This window comes from Triplophysa rosa, linkage group LG22 (genome assembly GCF_024868665.1).
Source record: "Triplophysa rosa linkage group LG22, Trosa_1v2, whole genome shotgun sequence".
Taxonomy (NCBI): Eukaryota; Metazoa; Chordata; class Actinopteri; order Cypriniformes; family Nemacheilidae; genus Triplophysa; species Triplophysa rosa.
Genome location: NC_079911.1, coordinates 15,979,591 through 16,005,869, shown reverse-complemented (window position 1 = coordinate 16,005,869; position 26,279 = coordinate 15,979,591). Strand labels below are relative to the sequence as shown.

The window sequence follows — 26,279 nt, the reverse complement described above, 5'->3', positions numbered from 1 at the left end:
CCTCATGATGAAACAAAGATAAAGCAAGATGTTCCTGTACAATTATGGTACTTTAAAGAAATATTTTTGAAATTTCAGTATACGAAAAACTTTTGTACAAAATAAATGTACATTTTAGATAACACATTTTCATTTTAATAATGAAATAGGCCAAAGCAGTTCTTCAACAAGTTTGTTCTATTTCAGTCAATGTGCAACGTAAAGTGCAATAATAGTGTTGCGTAAAAGTTCAGCTGTTTCTTTTTACAAAAAAAGGTGAAAATAAGCAGTGTTGGGCAAGTTACTCTGAAAAAGTAATTAATTGCTAGTTACTAATTACATATTTAATAGTGTAATTACATTACTGTACAAATTACTCTCTCCAAAAAGTACTTATTTACTTATTACTAATTGCTTTCTATATCCTATATCAACCTTGATTAGTTACGTGATGCAAGCATAGACATGAAACGGCTAAGTTAGACTTTGAATGTTGATGTCAATTCCACTATTGCACACATATATTACACAAAGTAATTCGTTGAATTACATCAGAAGTAACTGTAATTAAATTACAGGAAAGATTAGAGTAATCCCTTACTTTACTTTTCAAGGGAAAAGTAATTAAATTACAGTAACTAATTACTTAGTAACTAGTTACGCCCAACACTGAAAACAAGTAAATAAACGTGTCGGTTTTACAACAAGCAGAAATGTAGCTTATGTGACGTGTGTGGTAGTTTACACAATAATATTCGTACAGATGTGTTGTTACAGAAGTAACGTAAGGGGGCGCTGTTTTTATCAGATGCGTGTATGCGCTACCATAAGCAACAAAAAATAAAATAAAAAACTCATCTATAAAATTATCTTATACAAGATTATACAATTATTTGCGTTTCATATTATATTACCCTATATATTTCCTTTTTCTAAATATTAATTTATGTCATTGTTTTCTATAGTATGTTTGTTTGTATAGTATGCCAATTTGCCTCGTCAATAAAATCCTCGAAACACTTGAAACTTGAAATATCAGAAAGGAAACGCGTGAGAGGTGGAGGGGAGGAGAGAAAGGTGAGAGTTAAGAAGAGAAGAGACGTAAAGGAGGCAACGGTAAGAATGGTTGAGCTGATGGTTGGAGGAGAGCAGATGTGATGAAAGGGTACACCAGAGATGGGAAGCGGAGGATGGGAGAAGGAGGGAAGGGGAGGAGAGCAGGCGGCGGAAGTCGGCGGGTCGCTGCTGGTTGGTTCGGCGCCGGTGGAGGGAGTCATTCCTGCAGCAGTGCTTCCGGTCGGCATTTTGTTCTGCGAGAGAGTCTGTGTGGATTCTTTTATGAGCGCCCAGCAGCTTTTCGGCACCAAATCCATTCTACCGTCGTCCGGACTAAAGCGCGATCTTCCGCGAGCGCCGGTGAGAGGAATGAGTACCGCCCGTCAGTCTTCATGTTTGCAGTGAGAGGAAGCGGTGCGACCCGGATTATTGTTGTGAGAGGGACACACCGAGCCCGAACCCCTCCACCTTCACCCTTCAACAGCAAAGCCTCAGGTAAACGCACTGGAGCCGTTTCACTGGTTACGACCTGGAGCGCGAGGTGGCCCGGTTTCGGGTGATGTGCTTCGGACTTTCCGAAAGGTTATCGGTGTTATTGAATGGTCGTCCGGTGTTAGCATGCGTTAGCTCGGTGCCGATCCGCCGTGAAGGCCCACAGGCGAATCCGCGGTTCGGATGCTGGGTGAGCAAAGGCCAAACGAACAAAATAAACGGACCGAACTGGTTCGGGTGGTCGTTCGGATATGCAGGGGTGCAGCTGAACCCAAACACCAGCGATAGAGTGATACAGGCCTGCAGCTTCAGATCCGAGTAAACAATACTCCCTCCTTAGAGCAAACCTTGTTCACTCTCTACCAGAGTAAACAATTCTGTCCACTTGGAGCAATACTTAATTCACCATCTATCCGAGCAAAGACTGTCCTCATAGTGCAAACCTGACATTCCCTGTATCGGAGCAGACAATACTTTTAAAGTAAAGAGTAAATCCTTATTCACCATCCATCAGAGTAAACAATACTGTCTTACTGAAGTAATACCTGAGACTTAACTGCAGCTTCAGATCAGTAATAAACAACACCACGTTATTTAGATCTTAATAAACATTTATAGGAGAATACACAATACTCCTCTGCATAAATAAATCTTGCATACCAATTATCAGAGTATACAGTACTCTTAGTGCAAACTTTATTGAACATATTTTAGAGTCAATAATACTACCATTGTAGACCAAACCTCCTTAACCATCAGCATAGACAATGCTCACAATAGAGGATATTGATCTGTCAAAACAAACAATATTCCCCCCTTAAGGAACTTATTGTAAACAATACTTTTGTCCCGGAGCAAAACCTATTTATTCGAAAATGTATTCATGAAATATTATAATAGAATAATTGGAGTAAACCGTAGTTTAACTTTAGAGAAACGTTATTGAGCATCTGTCAGAGTAACAATACCATTAAGACTAACCACATCTGTGTTATGTAAAATACCTGTCTTTAAGTAATTAGAGACAATCTTTTATTATCTATAATGTCTTCCAGTCTTACCGTTTATAGACAGAATTATTGTATATTCATCACTAGCTGGTGTTTCTAGGCCATGTGAAATGAATGAGAATGAATTATTAAGATTTAAAGTGCTGTACCTGCAGCTGGAGCTGAACGTCTGCACGTTTAAGGAGATTATCACATGCGTTTGTGTGTGAACTAACCGGGTAGTTTGTTTATTGCTATTTATCTATGACTTCAAAATAATATAATTATTCCTTAAGGAACGTTGGGATAAATTAAGCTTGCATTCTATCACCGCTTATACAAATGCTAGTGAGAGAACAAGAATGTCATTGACAATACAGAAAACACTCGGAGCCAGTAATGCTATATAAATGAGGAATAAAGCTTTATCTTTAACAAAAAAAGACATTTATAAAACGAAAGTTATAAAGAGCAAACTAACTCGAGCTAATATCTCCGTCCTCAGAGTTAGCATGACTGTTAGCTGCCTGAGATTCTGTTTGGCGTTGTTTGTTATTATAAACCATATCTAGGAAATAAACAAATGATTTTTTAAAAACGTGAACAACTAAATATTCTTTACCCGACGTTATCAAACCTTGTTTGGTAAATGTTTTTCGAAACAACCGGAGTAAACATTCAACGCTAAAATCGTGTTGCCTCGACATGTATTGAAAAGCACATAAGAAATCCATGTTAAAACAAAATTTGATTGCTTTAGTGAACGAAAGCACAAATTGGGTCTAATAAACAATGTATTTCCAACAGCAAAATCGTGTTCGAACGAGTGGAAACGCGAATAAATGAATGAGATGCTGCCTAGGCTGAGTTAGCTTTAGCACTAAAACACGCTGAAAATAGAAAGTAAAAGTTGTGTGTTTACGCCACATTCAGGGTTCATAACGTTTGATTCTGTAAGAAAGGATTGAAATGAATATTGATCACATTCATGAAAAGATTGATAGATGTTTGTTTATAATGCTATGGCGTTTTATTAAATCAGCTGGTGCTGGATGTTGAAAGCATTCTGTCTGTGTTGTCTATAAAGGGTCAGAATCTGAGTGTCAATAGATGCACCCTTATTAGTCTGTAATGCGGTGAATACCTACCTATGTACGTGTTGTATGTGTATCCTTTTTACATTTACATTTATGCATTTGGCTTTTTACGTGTGTATTTGTGTACAAAAGTGTGTCCATACTGATTTGCTGATGTGAATGTTTTTGTATATCATTTATCAAATGTGTAACTTGGATATAGAAGATAAGAGAGAACACACTTGCAAGGGTCACCTGTAGAGTTGGCGGATTGCTCTGCAAAACTTACTCCTGTATTTATAGCATTATAATCCTGGGTATCCACATCATTTTTGGATTGAACTGACCTGGCTGGGTCAGAAAGGGCATGAGGTAGCGTTCGGCTTATGGAAGCTGATGCCAAACTTGAGTTTCTTTTAAACATGTTGCTACGGTCTGGGAAAGACCCTGCTGTAAAGCTGTGTCTCCCACAGCAGTGTTCAGATCCCTGATGGGAAACCTTTCTAAAGGACTGCAGGCTGTTATAGTAGCAAAGGGGGAGGGGCAATGACAAAATAAAGGCCGTTTGATGAGCAGATGTGCTTGTAGTTTTTGGCCATGCTTGGTTTGTCTTTTGTTCAATGTATAAAACAGTGCAGTTGACACTATAACATGACTTGAAAAACTTGAGTTTAATATTTTTTATGATTCACTAAAAATGATTTGCACATTTCAGACTTGTGGAGCATTTCAAGCATTGACTGGAATATTTAATTCTGGGAGTGTTTAGCTATTTAGGATGTGAAATTGGAAATATTTATTAAAAAAAAGAAAAAATACAATGTTGTCTCAATAATGTCTGACCCTGATGATGTCCTCTTGTTTGTGCAGCAAAAGATGTAAAGGTGGATAAGTGAGCAGTGACCTGTGCATCAGCGCGAGCTCCCTGCCCTTCTTCAGCATGAATGGGGATATGCCTCATGTTCCTATCACCACTCTCGCTGGGATCGCAAGCCTCACCGACCGTAAGTAAAGTCACGCAACCGGTTGCACTCGCCCAACAAATTTGTGTTTACAAAAATCACGTGTAACAGAAAGATTGATGAACGGTTTTATTTCAGCACATATCTCTTGTGTACACATGCATTTGTTTTGGTTCTATTGCTGTTCAACTTTCAACAATTCAACTGAAGGTGTTTAGAATTTGGCCAGGTACCAAGAATAAGAAAATAGTTTTTTTGCTGGTCATTTGTGTCAACATTATCAAGGGGTTATGTTTTATGTGTGTCAACATTATCAAGCGGTTATGTTTCAATGTCATGTAAAGGTATTTAATTTTAAGCAGGTTGTTACTAGTTTAATACGTTTGTTGTAAATCAAAAAGTGAAAAAATGTGGTATGCACTTTTGAAAGTTGCCTTGAGACAGTTTACTGATGTATGCTCTGTTTTCATTGCCTGTTGCGGCTATGCTGATTTAACATCCGTTCACACTTTTGAAGTTAATAGAACAAGGATTTGATTTGTGTGGCATTAATTTTCCTTGCGGCTCAATCGAAACGGGCAGTCCAAAATAAATTCAGGTATATGTTTTGCGTCCGCTGTCTTGATGGGATGAGAAATAACTCCTGTTTTTTGTTTATTTGTCAGTGTTAAATCAGCTGCCCCTCCCTTCTCCTCTCCCTGCCACCACCACTAAGAGCCTGCTGTATAATGGGAGGATCGCAGAGGAGGTCAACTGTCTGCTGTCCCACCGCGACGATGCTCTCGTGTCTCAGCTGGCTCACAGCCTCAATCAGGTGTCCACCGAACACATGTGGGTATCTCTTTCAATATGTTTATCCTCACCTGCTGAAGAATAAGATTTATTTAGGAGGAAAGCACTTGCGTAGTATGTAAACAAAGATTTACAAATGCGGTTTAATAGCATGTGTTATGTCATATGATAAATGTTCATTTTTCGCTGTTTCCAGAGAGTTAAAGGACAACTTGGGCAGCGATGACCCGGAAGGAGATGTGCCTCTACTGCTACAGACGGTGCTGTCCAGGAACCCCAATATCTTCAGGGAGAAAAGTACGCCCACCCGATATGGGGTTCAGGGCGGTAAGAAGAAACAACAGGGGAATATTTAGTCCAGCCATGCTCCTCTTTTTACTAGATTATTAATGCAACTTTAGTCTATATTATTGACGATTAGTGATAAATAAGTAATCTTTTTTAGATATTTAGACTATTTGCAATCTTAAGTAGTACTCAAGCAGCATGTCCAATCTTTCATTTGTCATATAAAGACCATTTTTAAGTGTATAATTTGCAAACAACGCGTTGATTTCTGATTTTATTCTGCTGTAGGTTTAATGCAACAGCCAATGATACCATCCTACAAGATGCCTCAAAATTCAATGCACGGAAGCCCGGCATCAAACTACCAGCAAACCACTATAAGTCCGAGCCCTCCCAGGTATTGCTTCAGCTTTATGGGTTTATTAAAGGGATAATTCACAAAAAAATGAAAATTCAATCATCATTTACTCACATTCAAGTTGTTCCAAATCTGTATAAATTCCTTTGTTATGATGAACACAGAGAAAGATATTTGGAAGAATGCTTATAACCAGACAGATTTTGCCCCCCATTGACAACCATAGTAGGAAAAAATACAGTGGGAGTCAAAAGTGCCCCAGAATGGTTTGCTGTCCTGCATTCTTCAAAATGTCGTCTTTTGTGTTCAACAGAAGAAAAAAATGATAAAGTAATTTTTCCTTCTACCATTTGGTCGCAGTCTGGAGCCCTGCACTATATGAATCGTAATCGATAACAAAACATAGCAAGAGAGTGTTTTCTCATTTACATTTACTCTTCCTTGTCAGCAGATTTGTTCAATCTCAGACGGGTTCTGGTACCAGGTACATGCCCCAGCAGAACAGTCCAGTGCCCAGCCCGTACGCCCCACAGAGCCCCACAGGCTACATTCAGTATAACCACCCACCCAGCTACTCTCAACACCAACAGATCCAGCAAGGTGAGTCCACGTTCTCCTCTCTGATAAGAGTGTGAAACCTCAGGAGTAGGGCTGGGCGGAATGACGGAATATTCCGTTACCGCGGAATAAAATGTCAACCGTAAGAGATTTTTCTATTCCGCGGAATGTAAATAAGTAGGCGTGGTTAACTCGGCGCTCTGCAAATTGGGCGCTATTCTGAAAAAAACGAATGAATTAATCCACCCGTAACAAACATTCTTTTGACCTTCTTTCAGTCTGTGGTTTAGTGATCCGCTCCAGTCCGGCGCTTCTCTCACCCGCAGTGCTTGTGCAGGGATCTGCACCAGCATTAAAAAAAGCTCATTCTCAACACGTATTTCAGAAGTCAGGTTGTTTTGAAAAGCTGTTAGTAGTTTTATAAAGTTTAACTTCAGGCGAGCCAAGGTGAAACTTGCGTTGAAATGCGCGATGATGCTCGCGAGCGCTTTGATGTTACGCGCTTCTACTTCCAGTTTTGGGAGACGCGTGAGGAGTCACCAGAGACTTGCAGTGCAAAAACAAGCCCGAGAATAAACAAACCTAAAGACAGAGAGTCGCAACACTAAAATTGCTCATCTAATAGAGAGTGAAGAGCGATAAAGACCTACAGTACAGACCCCATGAACACCAGTTTATAACACTAGTCATATACTGTACTCTCATTGTTTGTGCATATTCATACTTTATTGTTATACAGGTGCTGGTCATATAATTAGATTATCATCAAAAAGTTGATTTATTTCACTAATTCCATTCAAAAAGTGGAACTTGTATATTATATTCGTTCATTACACACAGACTGATATACAGTATTTCAAATGTTTATTTCTTTTAATTTGATGATTATAACTGACAACTAATGAAAATCCCAAATTCAGTATTTCAGAAAATTAGAATATTACTTAAGATCAATACAAAGAAAGGATTTTTAGAACTCTTGGCCAACAGAAAAGTATGAACATGAAAAGTATGAGCATGTACAGCACTCAATACTTAGTTGGGGCTCCTTTTGCCTGAATTACTGCAGCAATGCGGCGTGGCATGGAGTGGATCAGTCTGTGGCGCTGCTCAGGTGTTATGAGAGGCCAGGTTGCTCTGATAGTGGCCTTCAGCTCTTCTGCATTGTTGGGTCTGGCATATCGCATCTTCCTCTTCACAATACCCCATAGATTTTCTATGGGGTTAAGGTCAGGCGAGTTTGCTGGCCAATTAAGAACAGGGATACCATGGTCCTTAAACCAGGTACTGGTAGCTTTGGCCCTGTGTGCAGGTGCCAAGTCCTGTTGGAAAATGAAATCTGCATCTCCATAAAGTTGGTCAGCAGCAGGAAGCATCAGAAGCGTCTCGCCTGGGCTAAAGACAAAAAGGACTGGACTGCTGCTGAGTGGTCCAAAGTTATGTTCTCTGATGAAAGTAAATTTTGCATTTCCTTTGGAAATCAGGGTCCCAGAGTCTGGAGGAAGAGAGGAGAGGCACAGAATCCACGTTGCTTGAGGTCCAGTGTAAAGGTTCCACAGTCAGTGATGGTTTGGGTGCCATGTCATCTGCTGGTGTTGGTCCACTGTGTTTTCTGAGGTCCAAGGTCAACGCAGCCGTATACCAGGAAGTTTTAGAGCACTTCATGCTTCCTGCTGCTGACCAACTTTATGGAGATGCAGATTTCATTTTCCAACAGGACTTGGCACCTGCACACAGGGCCAAAGCTACCAGTACCTGGTTTAAGGACCATGGTATCCCTGTTCTTAATTGGCCAGCAAACTCGCCTGACCTTAACCCCATAGAAAATCTATGGGGTATCGTGAAGAGGAAGATGTGATATGCCAGACCCAACAATGCAGAAGAGCTGAAGGCCACTATCAGAGCAACCTGGCCTCTCATAACACCTGAGCAGTGCCACAGACTGATCGACTCCATGCCACGCCGCATTGCTGTAGTAATTCAAGCAAAAGGATCCCCAACTAAGTATTGAGTGCTTTAAATGCTCATACTTTTCATGTTCATACTTTTCAGTTGGCCAAGATTTCTAAAATTCCTTTCTTTGTATTGGTCTTAAGTAATATTCTAATTTTCTGAGATACTGAATTTGGGATTTTCATTAGTTGTCAATTATAATCATCAAATTAAAAGAAATAAACATTTGAAATATATCAGTCTGTGTGTAATGAATATAATATACAAGTTTCACTTTTTGAATGGAATTAGTGAAATAAATCAACTTTTTGATGATATTCTAATTATATGACCAGCACCTGTATATGTTGTCTGTCATCCTACTGTATACATGTGATATAGCCAGAAGATAAATATGAATAAATAATACAACTGATTATCAGAACTTAATTTGATATCTTTAGTACATTTTCATAACTTGCCTACATTTTAACTATGGTGAGCATTTAAATGAACTGTAATAAATAAATTAGTTAAATCAATCTAAGAAAAATGAGGTATAAAATATAGAATTATAATGGGAGATTGTTTCATGAAATATATCGTTACCGTGAAATAAAATTTCTCATTCCGTGAAATAGATTTTTGGCCATTCCGCCCACCTCTACTCTGGAGGATTGTCTTCGTTTTTAATGTCATTACAAAACCCTTAAGGCTCAAGAAAGAGTGTCTTTAATAATCTCAAAGTGAATATTTCACTTGACTTGTCTGAATGATATCACTTAAAGACTGCTCTATTTGAGACGGGAATTCAGATTATATTCAAATACATGCTGATATTTGTTTATTTTGCATAGAAAGGCATGTTTCTGTTCACACAAGATCAAGTGATGAGTGTATGTTGCTTTTTGTTGCAGTGTCTGTATCCAGTCCTGTAGTTCCTAGTGGAATGAGAAACATTCATGACAACAAGGTCTCTGCGCAAGTGTCCGGTACCTCCAATCATAACTCAAGGCATTGCTCCACTGATGAGTACATCATCGTCCAGAGGCTTGGAAATGATGTGGGTGCTTGACAAAGCTGACATACATTTTTTGCAAAATAGCTGCTTTCAATTGATTGGGTCTTGATCTTGTTATCTGTGTTCAAAGGAGAGTGACCCAGCTTTGAGAAACACATCCTTTCCTATTCGTTCTGTCTGCTCTCCTGCTGGAAGTGAAGGAACTCCGAAAGGTGGTTTGCAGTTTTTGAACACTGCCCTTAAAGAGTTATTATGGACTTTAAAATCATAAATAAAAAAATGTCTGAATGTTATTCCAATTCATGCAAAATTATCTGAATCCAAGTGGCATTATGTTGGACATAATACAATCCAGACATTCATGCATTTTTAGTTTCTAAATACTTTGTATCAGTTTAAACAACAAATATATAGGAAACATGCTTGTAATGTCATAATGTCACACAATGCTGTATTATGCAAAGTGTAATTTTTGTGTTAAATTTCAGTCGGTTCTCGGCCGCCCCTGATTCTTCAGTCTCCTCCACCCTACACCTCCCCAAGAGATGCTGCTCCCGACCTCCTCTTGGACTCCCCCGAACGTAAAAAGAAGCAAAAAAAACTCATAAAAGAGGAGGGAGGTAAAGGTGCCATGTATGATATTGTCAGCTCCCCCACAAAAGACTCAACCAAGCTTACGATAAAGTTGTCTCGTGTGAAGTCTGCCGAAACGGAGCAGACAGCAGTGCCGTTGACAGCCGTAGAGCACAGCTCGGATGCCGAAAACGAGCTGTCGTGCGGTAACGTACCGTTCCAGCGGAACTCGCAGGAGCGGCTGGCTGTGGGCCAGTGTCTCCCGGCGGAGCAGTCGGGCTACCAGCAGGTTCCTGTACTACAAAACACGGGGGCACTTGCAGCCAAGCAACCCGGGGTAGGTAGTGGAACCCCCTACGACGAGGCAGAGTTGGATGCTCTGGCAGAGATAGAAAGGATCGAGAGGGAATCCGCTATCGAACGAGAACGGTGTTCCAAAGAAGTTCAAGATAAAGGTGTGTTGTTTTCATTTATGTTTGCTATTTATATGGATGGTGTATTATTGAAGATTTCAGGAAAACCAAATCTGAATACTTCTAACCTGTGGTTTTCTAACTCTACAGACAAACCTCTGAAGAAGAGAAAACAAGACTCATACCCTCAGGAACCAGGGGCTGGGGGCACCGCAGGCGCTTCAGGCACACCTGGGGTGGGAGGTGGTTGTAATGCTGGAAACAAACTGGTACCTCAAGAGGCTTGTGCTGCTAGCAATGGAGCCAGCCGGCCTGCCCTGATGGTCAGTATCGACCTGCAGCAAGCCGGCAGGGTGGAAGGGCCGCTAGACTCCTGTCCCGTTCCTGCAACAGAGGCTCAACGTCTGCCGGAGGACGGCTCGGAATCCACCGGGGTCTTGCGGCTCAAATCCAAGACAGATGGAGAGGTGCAGCGGCCGGTAGATGGCCGACCCGAGGTCATCAAAACACCACAGAAAACCACGTCAGAAGGGCGGCCGGAGACTCCCAAACACAAGCACGACAACCGCAGGGAGATCTCCAACAAAACAAGTTCGGAAAAGAGATTGGATCTTTCCAAGCACAGACATGACGGGAAGCCTGACAAAGTAAGAACTGAGGGAAGAAGTCACGAAAGCTCACGCAAACACGATGGGCGATTGGAGGCGACTCAAGAGAGTAAAGAGGAGCGGCACAGAGATCGGGACAGGGACAATGAAGGCTCTAAAATTCGCAGACCAGACACGTCTAAATCATCCAGCCGGGTGGAGCACAGTCGAGAGAAGGAACGGGAGAGGGATCGGGACAAAGAGCAGGAGAAGGAACGGGAGATGGATCGGGAGAAGGAACGGGAGATGGATCGGGACAAGGAACAGGTGAAGGAACAGGAGATGGATCGGGATAAGGAACGGGTGAAGGATCGGGACAGGGAACGGGTGATGGATCGGGACAAGGAACGGGTGAAAGATCGTGACAAGGAACGGGTGATGGATCGGGACAAGGAACGGGTGATGGATCGGGACAAGGAACGAGTGAAAGATCGGGACAAGGAACGAGTGAAAGATCGGGACAAGGAACGGGTGAAGGATCGGGACAAGGAACGAGAGAGGGAAAGAGACAAAGACCGAGAGAGGAATCGGGACAAAGAACGAGACAGGGACAAGGATCGAGAAAGGAAACACAAAAACATAGAATCAACAGAGCACAGGGACAAACGGTCTCCTGAGCAGCGCTCGCGACCCGACAGTCCTCGAGTGAAGCAGGAACCCCGCAGAGGAGCAGAATCCAAAATAAAATCTGAGAAGCCAGTTCTCAAAACTCCCAACAACAAAGACGAGAAGCGTGGCGGCGACATCAAGAACCGGATGGACGGACACAAACCACCGTCCTCAGAAACCAAAATGGTGGAATTTCCCAACTACCTGCTGGGAGGCAAATCAAGTGCATTAAAGAACTTTGTCATTCCTAAATTGAAACGAGACAAAGATGGGAAAGTGATGTCGGATGTGCAGCGGTCCATAGAGTGTTTTCCAGAGCCACGTGTGAAACTGGAGAAACTGAACCTAGTAGAAGACCTAAATAGGGGCGCTAAACCTGTTGTAGTTCTAAAGAAACTTTCCATCGATGAGGTCCAGAGGATTATCACTAATTCACGCAGAGCAAACAAGAGCAAGGCTTACAGTAAATCATTCTCAGGTGAGTCATTGTTTTGAATCTTGTTCGAAATATGGTTTGGTATTTGACAGCTGGAGGGTGTTGAAATTGTTGTGTAGTTTATTATGTACTGTCTAATTTGGGTTAAAAAATTTGCATGGAAGCCGAGTAAACCTCTTGTTAGGGGCTTTGGTGGTTCATTGTTGAATGACTTTCCTTTTTATGTCCCAGCAGAAATGGACTCCAGTTTGCCATTGTGTGAAAGAGTAAAGGTGAATAAACGCAGACGCAGCGCCAACAACGACAAGCCTAAGTATGCGGAGGTCAGCTCAAATGAAGACAGCGGTTCTGAAGAGTGTAAGTTTATCATGAATAATGTTTGAAGGTCCTTTTCACACTCTTTTCACAAGTTTTATTACTGCTTGTTATGTAGGTTACAGTTCTTTGTCAACATTAGTACTGAAAAATTAAAACCAACATCCAACCCCTGTTCCTGATGCCTGTTAGTCTATTAATAAATTGAGTTATGTAGGCGATGAATCCTGGCATGGTATCCTATGTCCAGGTATACTGGATTTTTTGAGCAAATGTTCATTGAATTTTTCGGTCTTCCTCTGAATTTCAGTCACCCCAAAGCGTTCAAAAAGAGACAGGGACAGAACGTGGGAGAATGAAGAAAAGGACCGAAGGGGTTCTGGAGATCACAAGCGGAGCGGAGGTCTCCACGACAGTCGGAGAAGCTCAGGCAATCGACACAGAGACCGGAGCCCAGAGGACTCTGACGAGGACACGCCCCCACCCAGCTTAAGTGACCGTAAGTGACCCATCATGTTAGATAGCACTAATGATGACAGGTGCTTTGTCAATTAATGTTGGTAGATGTTTCCTCATTCAAAACGTATGAAATGTGAAAATGGCATAACCCTGACTGTTGACATCTAAACTTCAAATTTAGTTGCCAGGAAGTTGAAGAAAAAGGAAAAACTGAAAAAGAGAAAAAACTACGAGCCCAAACTGACTCAGGACGGTACGTTTGATGTTTCTAATAAGCATAACACATTATAACGTATAACAAACTTTATTAACTTTCATTTCCTCTCAACAGAAATGATGGACTCATCCACATTCAAGAGGTTTTCCACCAGTGTTGACAATATTCTTGAAAACCTTGAAGATGTTGACTTGACATCATTAGGTACATGCAGAAAGTGTAGCAAGCATTGCTTTATCACATTGACATTTAAGATTGCTGTGTGAGGGTGTCTTAACCCACAGCCAAACCTGCCAGCTTAATGAACCAGATCTTTGCTCTTCTACATCTGCAGATGATGATGAGATCCCTCAGGAGTTACTGCTCGGAAAACACCAGCTCTCAGAATTAAGTAGCGAATCTGCCAAAATAAAGGCCATGGGCATCATGCATAAGGTGGGATGGCATCTTCTCTCTGCTGGAATGGATGGAACGGTCTTTATATTTTCTTTCTTTTAACCCTTAACTGCTTTTATTTTTCAGATTCCATCTGATAAGTTAGTGAAGGTCCAAAGTATTTTAGAGAAAAACATTCAGGATGGTGCAAAGCTCTCCACCCTCATGAATCACGTGAGTATCGTTGAGGTTTCGCCTGCAGAAGGTCCCCGCAGTTGACTCTTACTGACACAGTTTTTGTGGTTTCAGGGCAACGACAGGGATGATGAGGAACGACTGTGGCGTGACCTCATCATGGAACGAGTCACCAAATCTGCTGACGCTTGTCTGACGGCTCTTAACATCATGAACTCAGTGCGGATGCCGAAGGCCGTGTACATCGAGGATGTTATCGAGAGGATTTTACAGTACACAAAGTTCCATCTGCAGAACACGTTGTATCCGCAGTACGACCCCGTCTACAGGGTGGACCCTCATGGAGGTCAGTGTCCCAAGCAAGCGACGATGTATCTCATTGGTCCATAATCCTACTCAACGCGACTTCATAAAAAAATATTTTTTGTGATTGGCATTTTTCTATAATTGTCCAGAAAATATATGTGATGCTAATGTGTGTCACACATAGTTTATTGCATTGCTTGTAGATGTAAAATATGTTGTCAATTTTAAATTCTTGTCTGGCTCTCCTGCAGGAGGAATGCTCAGCTCGAAAGCCAAGCGAGCGAAGTGCTCAACGCACAAGCAGAGAGTTACCGTCATGCTTTACAATAAAGTATGTGACGTTATCAGCAACATTTCTGAACTGCTGGAGATTCAGTTGATGACGGACACGACCATCCTTCAGGTGAGTGAGATACCTGACTGCTACTTCCCCAGACGTGATTTTCTTTATTGAGAATCAGATCGCATATACAGTAGTAGTGTAAAGCGTATTTCAATTTCTACCCGCAGGTATCATCGCTGGGCATCACACCTTTTTTTGTTGAGAACGTGAGCGAGCTGCAGCTTTGTGCCATTAAGCTGGTGACGGCTGTAAGTATAAGGCTCTTTGTTTCCGATACGCTGTGCTAACAGTGCCTAACGCCTCTGTGCTGTGCGACTTCCAGGTGTTCTCTAGATATGAAAAACACAGGCAGCTGATCCTAGAAGAGATCTTCACCTCTCTCGCCCGACTGCCAACCAGCAAGAGAAACTTAAGAAACTTCAGGTAGCTGCACTGGTCCGATCTGCTGTTTAACAGGCGTTTTTTTGTGCGTGTGTATTTATGATATCTTGTGTTTAGACTGAACAGCAGTGATATGGATGGGGAGCCCATGTACATTCAGATGGTGACAGCCCTAGTTCTACAGCTCATTCAGTGTGTGGTCCATCTGCCTAATGAGAAAGATTCAGATGATGAAAGTGACAGGAAGGTACGGGTTGTTTTTGTTCTTCATAACGTACTTGTAAGTGTTCTCTGTAGATGTACAGTAATTGTTCACAATTGAAAATCTCCATAGGTTTGCTGTGGAGTTGTTTTGTGGTTGAAATATAAAAATGTTATACTTTTTCTTAGCTAATACACATACAACTTTCTCATTTTATTATGATTTGTCTTTTTTCAGTTTGATAAGGATGTACTAATCACAAACTTCTATGAGACCGCAATGAGAACAGCACAAAACTTCCTCTCCGTTTTTCTCAAAAAGTAAGAGCCCTACACAGGAATCACCCCTAAAAATATTCCTGCCCCGTATTGTTTATTTTGAAAAAGGAATCCTATCTTGTTTAAATATACACATTTCTCTTTGTCTGCCTGCTTTTTTCTTTTCTGTCACGAGATTTCAGCACTGCACCTGCATTTCTTAATTATTTTTGTAATGTAATTGTTAATTTAGTTAAAGTTTTTTGGTTTTCATTTTTGTTCTTCACTGTTTCTCTAGACTATTGACTGTTAAAACCAAACTTCATAATTGGGAAAAATCGTGTTTTACATTTTCAAACACAAATCTAAATCCTTATGTGCACTTTTTTTATTAAAGGTGCGGTAGTAAGCAGGGCGAAGATGACTACAGGCCGCTGTTTGTAAACTTTGTTCAGGATCTTCTGTCCACAGTGAATAAACCCGATTGGCCCGCTGCAGAGCTGCTACTGAGCCTTCTGGGAAGGCTACTGGTAAGTTCTTAATTTGATATTCACAGACAGATATTTATAGTTCAGTTCAAAAGTGTTGACATTCTTTTTGTGCGTAGGTTCACCAGTTTAGTAATAAGCAAACCGAGATGGCTTTGAGGGTGGCTTCTTTGGATTATCTGGGCACCGTGGCCGCACGTCTTCGTAAAGATGCAGTGACCAGCAAAATGGACCAGCGCTCCATCGACCGCATCCTAGGAGAGGTGACGTTAGGCTCCGCCCATCTGTGTCATCCTTATCGGTCCTGAACGAAGCTGATGTTGATGTTACGTATGGTTGTGTTTCACAGAGTTCTGGCAGCGATGAGATTCAGCAGCTACAGAAGGCTCTGTTGAGTTACCTGGAGGAGAACATGGAGACCGATCCATCTCTTGTGGTGAGAAAGGAGTTTTAAAAGTAGTGGGTTTTTTTTCACGGAAACATGCCCACTGATCGTCACACGACCTCATTGAACAGTATGAAATGATCAAGAAATTGATGTATGATGTTTTTGGGATTCCTTCCTGTCCAACAGTTTGCTCGCAAGTTCTACATCGCACAGTGGTTCAGGGACACCAGCATGGAAACGGAGAAAGCTATGAAATCTCAAAGAGACGATGACTCGTCCGACGGGCAGCATCATGCCAAAGACATCGAGTCTACTAGTGAGATCATGCAGAAAGCCGAAGGGCGCAAGAAGTTCCTCCGGTCTGTTGTCAAGACCGCACCATCAAAGTTTAGCTCACTGAGGTACAAGCATTAACGGTTTTCATCACAGAAGCTACTCTGTTCAATGTCCCTTCTTTTACCTTTTTCATATTTTGGCTGAGTTTGCAAACACAACTAATAAGTAAGTCATTCAACCAATGGCGTGCTTTTAGGGGCGGGGCTATCTGTTTGACCATTGGTGCAAAAATGACACCTTTTAGCAGCTTGTGTTTGTTTTCATTCTGAATGTTTGCTTAAAGAAAATGTTACATTTGGTGATATTTTCACACCTGTCGCTTGTTATGCGCAGAAACTCGGATACTGTGGACTATGAGGACTCGTGTCTTATCGTGCGATATCTGGCCTCTATGAGGCCCTTTGCACAGAGCTTTGATATTTATCTCACACAGGTGAGAGGTCATTACATTTCAGTTGATATATTTTCACAATGCGCAAAACAAGTGACCATAACAAACTTCTCTGCTGTAGATCTTGAGAGTCCTCGGTGAAAGTGCCATCGCAGTGAGAACAAAAGCGATGAAATGTCTTTCTGAAGTCGTTGCGGTGGACCCCAGCATTCTGGCCCGGGTGAGTGCAGTTTTCGAAATCAGTGGGAATAAACCTGACGCTTTTCCTTGTTTCGATTGTTGGGATCAGGGTTTAAAATGGTTGTCCGTGTGCAGTTGGACATGCAGCGAGGAGTTCACGGGCGATTGATGGATAACTCCACCAGTGTGAGAGAGGCAGCAGTGGAGCTGTTGGGCCGGTTTGTACTGAGCCGACCGCAGCTAACCGAACAGTATTATGACATGTTGATCGAGCGGATCCTGGTTTGTACCTCTACTTTGAACATATACACAAACTTAGGGGTTGTTGAGGTCAAAGGTCACAGCTTCAACAAACAGTCTGATATGTACTGTACTTAAATTGCATTATCAGTTACTGCATTCGTGCTAAATTAACATGTTTACGTGACAACCCTTCAGTTTCTCACTGTTCTTAAGAAAAATAACCCAATTTATTCTGAAAGCTAGTCTCTCACTTTACTCGTTCATTTTGAGCACAAAAATATACGTGAAGTTAAACTTAGTTGACATGTTATAGATTTTTATACATTTTCTAGTCAGTGAAAAATGGATGACGCAGGCTGATGTGTGCTGTTTGTATGCGTTCTTCAGGACACAGGCATCAGTGTGAGGAAGAGGGTTATTAAAATTCTGCGAGACATCTGTCTGGAGCAGCCCACCTTCAACAAGATCACTGAAATGTGTGTCAAGATGATCAGAAGAGTCAATGATGAGGAAGGCATCAAGGTTTGGGATTTATATGTTCCCGTTTTTGGGCATCTCATTTACTTTGGGATGTAGTTGTTTACCGTTTGAACTATTACTACAAAAAACACCGTTTTTTAGTAATATTCGTAATGTTTTCTACAGAAATTGGTGAACGAGACGTTTCAGAAGCTGTGGTTTACCCCCACGCCTAATCACGATAAAGAGGCCATGACTCGCAAGATTCTCAACATCACAGATGTGGTAAGAATGTGCAGAAAGAAACGATGTCCTCATGACATCGGTCTCCAGTCACATTATGGCTCTTCTGACTTGAATCATTTCTGCTCAGGTTGCTGCATGCAGAGATTCGGGTTATGACTGGTTCGAGCAGCTGCTGCAGAATGTGAGTTGTTTCTTCATGTTCACGAGCAGTTTTTATAGGTTGCACCATTACTCTGTAGTTTAGGCACATTTTAGAAGAGTTATGGAATTATGTGTAAAAGACATGCTAGCAGCCGAAAGGTTGTGGGTTTGAACTCTAAATGGTGGAGTGGTTTTATGGCTTCTTATTTGTAAATTTCAGAATTGTGGGATTTATGGAATGCTTCAATTATCCCAGAAGGATTATCACTGTGTACTGTAAATAGTGTGGTTCAAAATATAAATGTGTACTCCAAATCTTCATGCGATCTGTTGTCACAGCTGCTGAAGACAGAAGAGGATGCTTCCTACAAACCGGCCAGGAAGGCTTGTGTTCAGCTGGTGGACAGTCTGGTGGAGCATATCATCAAATACGAGGAATCTCTCGCTGGTACAGACTTTTCTTCAACGTGAAGTTTTTTTAAACACTTTCTGGACACATGGTGAATTTTTCTTGTTGCTCCACAGACGGTGACAATAAGGGGCTGGCATCGAATCGCCTGGTGGCGTGTATCACCACACTGTATCTTTTCAGCAAAATCCGACCTCAGCTGATGGTGAAACACGCCATGACTATGCAACCCTACCTCACCACGAAGTGTAATGTAAGTAGTATAAGCTGGTCTGTTTATAAGTTTATAAATGATGTTGTGCAGCCACCTAGTCGTCAACTTGTGAATGTACATAAACTGCTACTGCCAGATTGTGTTTTCATATTTAATTTATTACTCCTTGTCCTAAGCAGCCACAACGGCAATACTCGACAGTGCATTTTTAAAAACGTTTTTTCTTTCTGTGATGTGGTAACTGACAGCTCCGCCCAAACAAAGATCTCATTTGATAAGTTACGCATATCGTTTTAATCAAAAAGTATCACTTTTGTGCGTAGCAACAATGGATAATTTACCTCGGATGCTGTAACTGAATTACAGAAAACAAGAACGTTCAAACTCAAACAAACAATTCTATTTTAACACACAGATTGTGTCAGTCAACAACAAGAATGTTTTTTTAATCATGTTAAATGATTTAATTTATTCATTTGATCATGTACTCAAAGTGCGGGAAGGTAGTGTGCTTGCAGAGAGAGAGCTCCGCCTACACTCTCTTCTGATTGGCTGTGAATCTTGTAGAGTCTGTTCTGGATGTGGTGTAAGAAAAAAGTGAAATAAATGTTCGCTAAAGTAAAATAAACACTGAACTGAAATGTTTTCACAAGACTCCAGTGCTATCTAAATTAAAAGAAACATGTACTTTTTATGCACATTACAAAAAAATTGTAAATAATTGAAAATGATCAAAATTATATCATGTAATGCATAAACGTTGTTTGGGAAGTAAATATACTGAAATTGTATATTTAGGGTAAATCAGGGTTACAAGTGTCTGTCTTACAGTCGTCTCTGCGTTAGTGATGGCAGGAAAGATTCAACACAGAAAAATGACTTTGTGTATTTCTACAGACTCAAAGTGATTTCATGGTGATCTGCAATGTGGCAAAAATCCTGGAGCTTGTGGTTCCTTTGATGGATCATCCGAGCGAAACCTTCCTCACCACCATCGAAGAAGATCTGATGAAGCTCATCATCAAATACGGCATGACGGTAAGTTGAGCTAAAGGAACCATGTTTATGTTCTGCTTGTTTGTACACCAGAAGCCCCATGGTTCAACCTGCATGTTTTCCACAGGTTGTGCAGCACTGCGTCAGTTGTCTCGGCGCTGTTGTCAATAAGGTCACCCATAACTTTAAGTTTGTCTGGGCTTGTTTTAATCGATACTATGGTGAGTAAATTATAACAACAATTATGAGACCCTTCAGTATTAATGTTTATTTCTCTGATCCTGAGAAAGTGTTCTTTATATTAAAGGAGCGCTGAACAAGCTGAAGTTACAGCATCAGGAAGATCCAAACAGCAGCGTTCTGGTATCAAATAAACCAGCGCTGTTGCGTTCACTGTTTACTGTGGGAGCTCTGTGCAGACACTTTGACTTTGACCAAGAAGAGTTTAAAGGCAGTAATAAGGTTTGTTCCTTGATGGTCAAAAGTTATAATTCCTGTATCTTTTTTTATCTTACGAAACCTTTCAAGATAATGTCCAAGTCATATTTTACTCCGTTGTAAAAAAAGTGTAAAAAACAATATATATATATAATAAAATGACTCACAAGTGTAGTAGCAGGTGGAATTGTTATAGACCATTATGCAAATATCAACATGCAAAAAACAACAACACTTAAACGTCCATCACTTCTGTTTAGGGAAATATCTTTTTATCTAATCTTGGCTTGCTTTCATGAGTTTGCCCTTCTTATATGTCTGGCATGTGTTCTCTTCCTCTCTCAGGTGGTCATAAAAGACAAAGTGATGGAGCTGCTACTGTATTTCACTAAGAATGAGGACGAGGAGGTGCAGACTAAGGCCATCATAGGTTTAGGTAAATATCTGCTCTATCATCGCTCAAGTTCTTGTTCTTCCCATCTTCAGTGTGATCAAAACTGTCATCTTTTTCTCTTCCAGGGTTCCTGTTCATCCAGCACCCAGAGTTGATGTTTTCACCAGATATTAAAAACCTTTACAACACTCTCATGGCTGACAGGAAGACATCTGTGAACCTGAAGATCCAGGTGCTGAAAAACCTGCAGATGTACCTGCAGGAGGAGGACTCGCGCATGCAAGAGGCCGATAGGGAGTGTGAGTGATTATCTCTGTCCAGCTTTGAAGCAGTAGATCTAACACTGTTTCTGTCTGTGTTCTTGTATTTTAGCCATTTGGCAGCATGTTGTTAGTTAATAATGGTTTGTCCACCAGAGGGCGCATAGGGGCTTAGTCAAATAAAATCCTCTTTTGAGCTGCAGTCAAATCACTTGACATTTATTGTGCACTAAAAAATAGTTTAAAATTGTAAATTCTACCTGCTTATTCCATTTCTCCGATCCCTGCAGGGAAGAAAATGGCCAAGCAGGAGGACCTGAAGGAGATGGGCGACATCTCGTCTGGCATGAGCAGTTCCATCATGCAACTCTACCTCAAGCAGGTGTTGGAGTGTTTCTTCCACACGCAGTCCAGCGTACGGCACTTCGCCCTAAACGTCATCGCCCTGACTCTCAACCAGGGCCTCGTTCACCCCGTACAGGTGCATACTCGCCACTCATAATCTCTGAAATCCCTTGTCTGAACGTGTTTAATTTCGTTTTATTTCTCCATCAGTGTGTTCCATATCTTATCGCCATGGGAACGGATTCCGAACCCACAATGAGGAATAAAGCTGATCTACAGCTCGTGGAGATTGATAAGAAATACAACGGATTCATTCACGTGAGTGGATCTGAACAGCTGCAGTCTGTGTTGTGTGACGCGACCCAATTGAATGTGAAATAACAGATGCGTGTCTCTGAAACAGATGAAGGCTGTGGCGGGGTTGAAAATGTCCTATCAGGTACAACAAGCCATCTTGGGTTCTCAGAAGACGGTGGTCAGGGGCTTCCGACAGGATGAGACGAGCGGGGCACTGTGTTCTCATCTCTACACCATGGTGCGAGGCAACAGACAACACCGCAGGGCTTTCCTCATCTCACTGCTTAACCTGTTTGACGACAGTTCGGTTAGTGACTTGCTTGTTTGTTTGGTTTAGTCTTTATCTTCAATTTAGCCACTAAAGGTGGTGAAATATTTCATTGTGGTTTAGGAATGTTGTAAGATATGATGTGACAAATGGTCACAGATTAACAGTAATAAGATGATTAATAACATAATCGATATAAAAAAGGTTTTTTTTAATTTATTTATCTAAAAATCTCTTGTGTCCCTATAGTTATGCGTTCTAGTGTACACTTATTCTTTCTGTGTTTTGGAGTTGTCTAATAATGTTTTCTTTTGTTTTCATGAAGAAGTCAGACGTGAACATGCTTTTGTTTGTTGCGGACAATCTGGCCACCTTCCCTTATCAGAGTCAGGAGGAGCCGCTGTTTATCATGCATCATGTAGACATCACACTGTCTGTGTCCGGCAGCAACCTGATGCAGACTTTTAAAGAGGTATGATGCTGACATTCTGTCGAACATCTTATTTTGCGACCAGTGTTGGGTAAGTTACTCTGAAAAAGTAATTAATTACTAGTTACTAATTACATATTCAATATTGTAATTCGATTACTGTACAAATTACTCTCTCCAAAAAGTATTTAGTTACTTATTACTAATTACTTTCTATATCCTATATCAACCTTGATTTCAAGGATAGGCATGAAACGGCTCTTTTAATTCATTCAAATAAATAATATTAAACTACATAAAGTACTCTTATTAACTGACCAAAGTGTAGTGAGAATTAAACATTAAAGCACAGATTTTAAAGTTAGACTTTGAATGTTGATGTCAATTCCACTATTTCACACACATATTACACAAAGCATTTAGTTTAATTACATCAAAAGTAACTAATTAAATTACAGAAAAAATAAGATTAATCCCTTACTTTACTTTTTCAAGGGAAAAGTATCTTAGTAACTAGTTACACCCAACACTGTTTGCGACAATTTTCAGTTTTGGCTAACTTTTGGCTAATTCAGACTCTACAAACCGGTCTCCTCTTTTCTTCCAGTCTTTGCTGAAAGAGCCAAGACAACGAGAAAAGAAGAAGAAGAAGAAGAAGAAAAAGAAGAGAGGGAAAAGATGCGGCTCTGAGGAAGATGAAGATGAGAGCAGCAGGGCAAGCACTAGTGACAGTGACAGTAGTGATGATGATGTCATCCGTCGGCCCAAGAAACCCAAGCTGGCTGGGCCGGTGGACTCGGACTTCGATTCGGACCTCGAGGATGTCGACAAAGTGATGCAGCGTCTCCCTGACAACCCAAATCCCCTGCTGGATTTCGCGAGCGCGTCTCAGGGCATCCTGCTTCTTCTGATGCTCAAGCAGCACCTTAAGAACCTCTACGGCTTCTCTGATAGGTTAGTGTGAAAACCAGATGCATTCGGGCTCTTTAATGGAAATAACTACACATCTGGTTTGTTGATGTTTTTGTGTTTTTTCTTGCAGTAAAATTCAGAAGTACTCGCCTACGGAATCTGCGAAAGTGTACGACAAGGCTGTAAACCGGAAGGCCAATGTGCATTTCAACCCACGGCAGACACTGGATTACCTGACCAACAACTTGTCCAATGCAGATCTCACGTACGACGCCAAGAGGAGGATCGTCAGACAGTATTTAGATGTAAGATTTGCGACGTACCCCATAATTGTTTCCATGATATTTGAAATGAGGATCCCAGCCGAAATCATATTGTAACTCTGGTCTACTCTTTAGTTTAAGGTACTGATGGAGCACTTGGACCCAGACGAAGAAGAAGAAGAGGGAGAAGCTTCAGCCAGCAGCCACGCAAGAACTAAAGCCATCACTGCTCTGCTAGGAGGATCCAGTCCCAAGAATCACGCTGCTGATTCGTACGACGACGACAGTGATGCGGATGAAAAGACCCCAGGGGTGAGAACAACCCGGATCTTATAAGTGTTATATTTGCGTTCGTGTGTTAATCTCTCACATCGGTCCATTTATTATCTCTAGTCATCACGGCGTTCAAGGAAAGGTGGAGATTCGGCGGAAGCATCAGGTCACATGAACAAAACCGTTGAAGCCATGGACGTCATCGCTATCTACTGTCCTAAATATAAGGACCGGCCACAGATAGCGCGCGTCATTCAGAAGACGAGCACAGGCTACAGCGTTCACTGGATGGCCGGCTCCTACTCGGGCACCTGGGCAAAAGCCAAGAAACGCGACGGACGAAAACAGGTGCCTTGGGTGGACACTATAAAGGAGTCCGACATTATCTACAAGAAAATTGCCTTGACAAGCGCGCACAAACTGACCAATAAAATGGTGCATACTTTACGTTCACTGTACGCAGCCAAGGAAGGAACTTCCAGCTAATTAAATCTGTAATAACTCTGGAACTGTTACACTCGACAAACTCTCAGCAGCCAAACTTTATCAGGATTCAGCTTTTTGTAAACTAAGTGTGAAAGAAAAGAGTATTGCAGACCGATTTTAAGATCCGACGTGGAGCTGGCCGAATTGAGACGATTTTAAAAGTGTGGTCTGAATTGTAGATGTGGATCCTGTACATCTTTTAAGTTAAACGGAAATGAAAGAATCGTTTGGGAGCTCCTTCGCTGTTGTGCAGCAACTTGGTTGTTTGAATTTTTTCCTCCACTGTATCATAGTTTAACAAAAAAACGGAAGCGAAAAATGTTTATATCTCTGACAAAAAAAATCTGTTTAAAGAAATAAACCTACAGTGAATGTTGGAAATTAGTCTGTTGATGTTCTTAATAAAGTGACCTTGGAGTTTAACTTAGCACCCGATGGATTTCTTTAGCTTAGCTCAGTTTCCAGGGAAATAAACTTTTAAACATCTCCTCTCCTCTGCTTTGTTTTATTCTTTTGGTTAATGTGCTGTAAAATGGAGTCTCCTGGACATAATTTATTCGGTTGAAAGCAGAGCATGCAGTATCTGTTGCCTACATGGAAGGGAGGTTTTTGTAAATGTAGATTTTGATGTACTGGGTCAGGGTTCGAGTCTCTAAACCCCACAGCGGGAAAAGGGACCCCCAGCATGTGTGGAGGAGCAAATACTGCAATAAATTTTTGTACTTCTCTTTGTTACTTGTCTTGTTTGCATTTGACTTTGATTTGAACTAATCAGAAGAATTGTTAGAAAAAACATTAATTTTACTGATTTCTTACTGAATGCATTAAACGAAGGTGTTGAGCATTCATACATCTTAAAATTCGTTTGATTGATCTAGGCTAGAGGTCGACAGATATGCGTTTTTCAGGGCCGATATCGATTATTACAGGTCAAGTAGACCGATAACCGATGTTTTGAACCGATATATATATGTCAGGTGTAAAAATGAAAAATATGTTCAACATTAAGAATAATAAGAGCTCTGACAAAAACTTTGCCCAAAAACCATGTTTACTACACGTTTACTATAGTAACACCATGGTAAACAGTAAGTAAATAAACAAACAATAGTTCAATCAACATATTTAACGAAGATTATTGCTGTTTTGTTGTGCCATTGTTTGGGGCTTGCGCGGATCATGTGAAATAGAGCGCTCTGCACAAGGATGTGATAACATAAGCTGATGCGGGAGAAACTGCACCTGTCTTTACTTTCATACATCTTATATAATCCGAAAATATAAATATTAATTGGATCACTTAAATGTGGACACTTCAAGCTTTCTTTAGACATATGCTTTACGTTTCTGTGATGAGTATTCGCAGAGTTTTAAATCTGTTTTAATGACTTTTCAGAAAGATGCACACGGAGAGAGACGGCTGAAGCCTGACAATACACAGCCTGTATATTGTCATTGTTTTACAAAAGCAAAACATTCTGTAGATAATGAGTACACACAAATAAAAGTTGACCAATAACAGTTTCGAATCATGTATTAGTCTTATTTGTATGACCAAAATTACTGGCGTATTTAAGTCTTTCTCTGCAGTAATAAAAAAAGATGCGGCTGCGCGTTAAGACATAAAGGAAAAACACTCATTACACAGATCTGAAGACAACCGACTGTGCTTACGTGTATACGCGCCAAGACGGGCATTATAACGTGTGTGTCTGAACATTTATGCGTAATAAATTGCGAAAATAACTCAATCTGACACTTGTTTCGAGCAGTTTGAGTGGCGGCTGTGTCCCGTTTGCGCGTGCATTGCCTGAATGCACTGACTGAAGATCGTCTTTTGAGAGCACGCGAGTACATGTTTTAAAATGGTTTGTATTTGTGATTGATTGGCATGACTTAAAATTTCGTCAACTGATGCGCGATCATTGAAGCATCTCGAACTAGCACATGCTTTCAGTGCGAGTAAATCCAATCCTTCCAGTGCCTTCAGCCTCCCGCGTTGATTGGCCGGACTTGTGACTCCCAACAAATCACATGGGCGGTGGGCGGCCATTACTCTAGGCAACAGACTAGAGTGCCGTGTTCCGACGGCTCTCGCTAAATCCTTGGCTGCGTCAGAGCCAAATAGCGCATTTCAAAATTAAATTACTTGATCGGCAAATCGTCTTTTATAATGACTCATGTCGATAAT

General features: G+C 41.1%; 1 protein-coding gene across 3 annotated transcripts; it reads left to right on the top strand.

The window, feature by feature from the left end:
• Positions 1-1,025: 1,025 nt before the first annotated feature.
• On the top strand, positions 1,026-24,969 carry nipblb (NIPBL cohesin loading factor b). Of its 3 annotated transcripts, none has more exons than XM_057320985.1 (47): positions 1,026-1,530; positions 4,463-4,596; positions 5,220-5,385; positions 5,543-5,643; positions 5,923-6,031; positions 6,441-6,592; positions 9,400-9,545; positions 9,634-9,715; positions 9,992-10,531; positions 10,640-12,223; positions 12,416-12,538; positions 12,807-12,995; positions 13,137-13,208; positions 13,287-13,376; positions 13,507-13,607; positions 13,695-13,781; positions 13,857-14,088; positions 14,300-14,451; positions 14,559-14,639; positions 14,714-14,814; positions 14,890-15,019; positions 15,212-15,294; positions 15,629-15,761; positions 15,839-15,982; positions 16,069-16,155; positions 16,294-16,508; positions 16,777-16,876; positions 16,956-17,054; positions 17,150-17,296; positions 17,645-17,779; positions 17,903-18,001; positions 18,090-18,143; positions 18,443-18,551; positions 18,629-18,765; positions 19,624-19,764; positions 19,850-19,943; positions 20,030-20,184; positions 20,506-20,596; positions 20,680-20,853; positions 21,105-21,295; positions 21,370-21,477; positions 21,563-21,763; positions 22,050-22,196; positions 22,762-23,108; positions 23,197-23,371; positions 23,465-23,641; positions 23,723-24,969. In XM_057320985.1, the coding sequence occupies exons 2-47, from the start codon at positions 4,533-4,535 to the stop codon at positions 24,086-24,088; spliced, it is 8,211 nt and encodes a 2,736-aa protein (XP_057176968.1). In that variant the 5' UTR covers positions 1,026-1,530; positions 4,463-4,532; the 3' UTR covers positions 24,089-24,969. The 3 variants fall into 3 exon arrangements, with proteins under 3 accessions (XP_057176968.1, XP_057176967.1, XP_057176966.1); XM_057320984.1 differs by having other exon boundaries at positions 5,543-5,673; positions 6,444-6,592; positions 23,723-24,850; XM_057320983.1 differs by having other exon boundaries at positions 5,543-5,673; positions 23,723-24,850.
• Positions 24,970-26,279: the final 1,310 nt, after the last annotated feature.

Bases quoted from the DNA above. Each gene is read 5' to 3' on its own strand.
- nipblb (XM_057320983.1), top strand. From the start codon at position 4,533: ATGAATGGGGATATGCCTCATGTTCCTATCACCACTCTCGCTGGGATC. The intron at 13,608-13,694 runs GTGGGATGGCAT...TTTATTTTTCAG, and splicing joins CCATGGGCATCATGCATAAG to ATTCCATCTGATAAGTTAGT. The intron at 23,642-23,722 runs GTGAGAACAACC...TATTATCTCTAG, and splicing joins CGGATGAAAAGACCCCAGGG to TCATCACGGCGTTCAAGGAA.